Source organism: Cystoisospora suis, assembly GCF_002600585.1.
Source record: "Cystoisospora suis strain Wien I chromosome Unknown contig_7783, whole genome shotgun sequence".
Classification (NCBI taxonomy): domain Eukaryota; phylum Apicomplexa; class Conoidasida; order Eucoccidiorida; family Sarcocystidae; genus Cystoisospora; species Cystoisospora suis.
This window is the reverse complement of record NW_027160568.1, coordinates 1-2,761: the sequence shown is the minus strand read 5'-3', so window position 1 is coordinate 2,761 and position 2,761 is coordinate 1. Positions and strand designations below refer to the sequence as shown.

The window sequence follows — 2,761 nt, the reverse complement described above, 5'->3', positions numbered from 1 at the left end:
TAGATCAAAGATAGATAGATAGATCAAAGATAGATAGATAGATCAAAGATAGATAGATAGATAGATAGGTTAAAGATAGATAGATAGATAAAGGATCTATAGATAGATGACATATACACAGGCAGATGTCTCTACATAGACAGGTGAGTATAGAGAAACCAGAATACATGAAGACAAGATGTTTGGTAAGGGAGACAGATGTATAAAGATCTAGAAGGAGATTGAGGTGGATGAGTTTGCATCCTACTAATACAGCTAGGTGTACATACAGCACCTACACCACAGTGTGAATAGGAGAGATATACAACCCATCCAAGATGAGTAGAATGTGCGTACAGAATAGAGAGATACAGGCTCTCTACAGCACATACAAATGATACACATAGGTATAGCTACGGATCTGGTCTTCTTTGCCTCATGGCTCACAGTCTAAAGAGACGGAGGAATTGCTTTACATCAGGAATAGTGTTAGCTCCTTTCATCATCTGAAAGGATTTTCTTTCGAAATTTCCTTTAAGAATATCGTCCGGACTGACGGAGACTTCATATGTCTTTATTCTCTCTTCTTCTCCTCCCCCCTGAATCTTTCCTACACCGGCGCCCCCTCCTGGTCTGGTTGAAGAAGAAGCCGAAGAAGAGACTGCTGCATGCATATGAGAAGAATACTGCTGCGGCTGCTGTTGAGGTGTACATACACCCGGCAAAGGAGGAGGAGGCGCCGAATGATGGTGATGAGGAGGCAGAAGAGGAGGAGGTGGGAGAACAACGCCACAGCTCGCCGCTGCTGGAGAGATTAATGAAGACGTCCCTGCCGTTGCTGTTGAAGAAGAAGAAGAAGGGGAAGAATAAGAAGAAGATGAAGAAGCTGGCTGGCCAAGTGTACTATGATGATTCTTGCTGCTAGGAGAAGAAGAGGAGAGAGGAATAGGAGGGGGTGTATGCGGAGGCGGGGGGAGTGTGGAACATCGGAGAATAATAGGTGAGGGCATGATAGGAGGAGGATAGGGGGGTTTGGTTGGTGACGTATCGATGTTCCCCCTCGACTCATGTGAAGAGACAATCGACGTGGAGGATGGGGCATGACGAGGATGAGGATGATGATGATGAGGGTGTGGGGAGACGAGAGAAGGCAGAGGAGGGGGGGGGCGTTGAGGATGATGGTGATGATTCAGCTGCCCTTGAAGGGGAGGAGGTTTAGAGAAAATTACAACTGAAGAAGAATTATGAAGAGAAGAAGATGCTTTAGACGAGGTAGATGATGAAGAAGAAGATGCAGATAAAGATGACGAAGAAGAAGAGGAAGAGGAAGAGAAAGAGGATGAAGAAGAGGTGGAGAAATGAGCACCCCCTCGAGATGACTGCTGTGGTTGCAGAGGGGGTGGATGAGAGGGTGGAGGAGGAGGAGGAGTAGGCGCGGGGAGAACTAGGACTTTCTGTTGATGACCTGAGAAGGAAAGAGGAAGACGAAGAAGAAGAAGAAGAAAGAAAGAAAACATTAAAAAAGAAAGAGAAGAAGAGACACAGCATGTTGTACAGGAGAGAAAAGTATGAAGAGATGCCAAGAAGGAAGAAGAAGAAGATGATAAGAATAACGAAGGCGACAGGAGAAGGAAAGGTAGGTAAGAAAAAGGAGAAAGGATATGAAGAAGAATACATGATGAGAAGCTGCTCGGCTAAAAGGATGAATTATACCACACTCCCCAAGAAGCCCCCCTCTCTTCTCTTCTGCTGCGTAAGAAGTCAAACACTCTTCATATCATTCCATCACGAACCATCTTCAAACTACCTAGACATATATACAGACATATATATATATATACACATATATACGTAGGTCTAGGGTAACTTGAGGGTTGGGGCCATGAGCTCTGGTGCACGCCCGAGATTTCTTTTTTGCTTGACTTCCCTCATATGTCGTAACACCCTTGATATACAAATCCACAGATACACATATACATCATCGGTACAGATATACATCCATCCATATATATAGATAGATGTATAGAGCAATACATCTCTCTGTTTCTCTCTGTCTTGACTAACCTGATCGATCTGAACTTCTCAGAGAATGAGGAAGAGAAGAAGCAGAGGACGAAGAAGAATGTAGACCTTCCCAGCCACCCCCTCCTGTTACTGTTGTTGAAGAAGAGGAAGAAGAAGAAGAGGAGGAGAAAGCCGAAGAGAAAAGCGAAGAAGAAGAAGAAGGTGAGCGGCCGAGTAGACCTTCTCCGCCTGCTGCTGGCGAGGGTGGCGCTTGTCCACCTCCCCCTGGGATAAGAGGTAAGAATTTTCCTCTCTCTCCCTTCACCCCCCCGGCGACTCCTCCTCCTCCTCCTTTATCATGATATGAATAAGAAGAATAAGAATAAGAAGACGAGGAGGAGGTGAAGGCATCAAGTTCACTGATGTCCGTGCCCCCTTCTCGGCTGCTTCTTCTTCTTTCTCCTCTTCCCCCTCGATGATCTCTTTCATCTCTCTCTTCTCCTTTGCCTGACACCCCACTGCTCAGGGGGGGGCGCATGCCTCGTTTTTCGTCCTCTTGCATGCATCGACTTGTAGTATCGGCAAAAGAAGAAGAAGATGGGAAGGAAGAAGAGTGAGTTTTCCCGATGCCCCCTGGATCTCCATGAGGAGTTGTCCTTACAGAAGATAGAAGGAGAGGCGCTTCCCGAGGGTTCGATGAATGAGACGGATCTGCAGTAGAAGGAGCCGTAGGAAGAGACAAGGAAGAAGAAGAAGAAGGGGAAGAAGAAGAGGAAGA

General features: G+C 46.1%; 1 protein-coding gene across 1 annotated transcript; it reads right to left on the bottom strand.

Moving 5' to 3' along the window:
* Nucleotides 1-458: 458 nt before the first annotated feature.
* Nucleotides 459-2,740, bottom strand: CSUI_010575 (uncharacterized protein; the record flags this gene model as incomplete). Its single annotated transcript, XM_068070678.1, has 2 exons — nt 2,044-2,740; nt 459-1,444 (listed from the first exon to the last, which is right to left on the bottom strand). Coding segments are annotated over exons 1-2 (1,488 nt in total), but the record flags the coding sequence as incomplete, so codon positions are not given.
* Between the last annotated feature and the right edge of the window lie 21 nt (nt 2,741-2,761).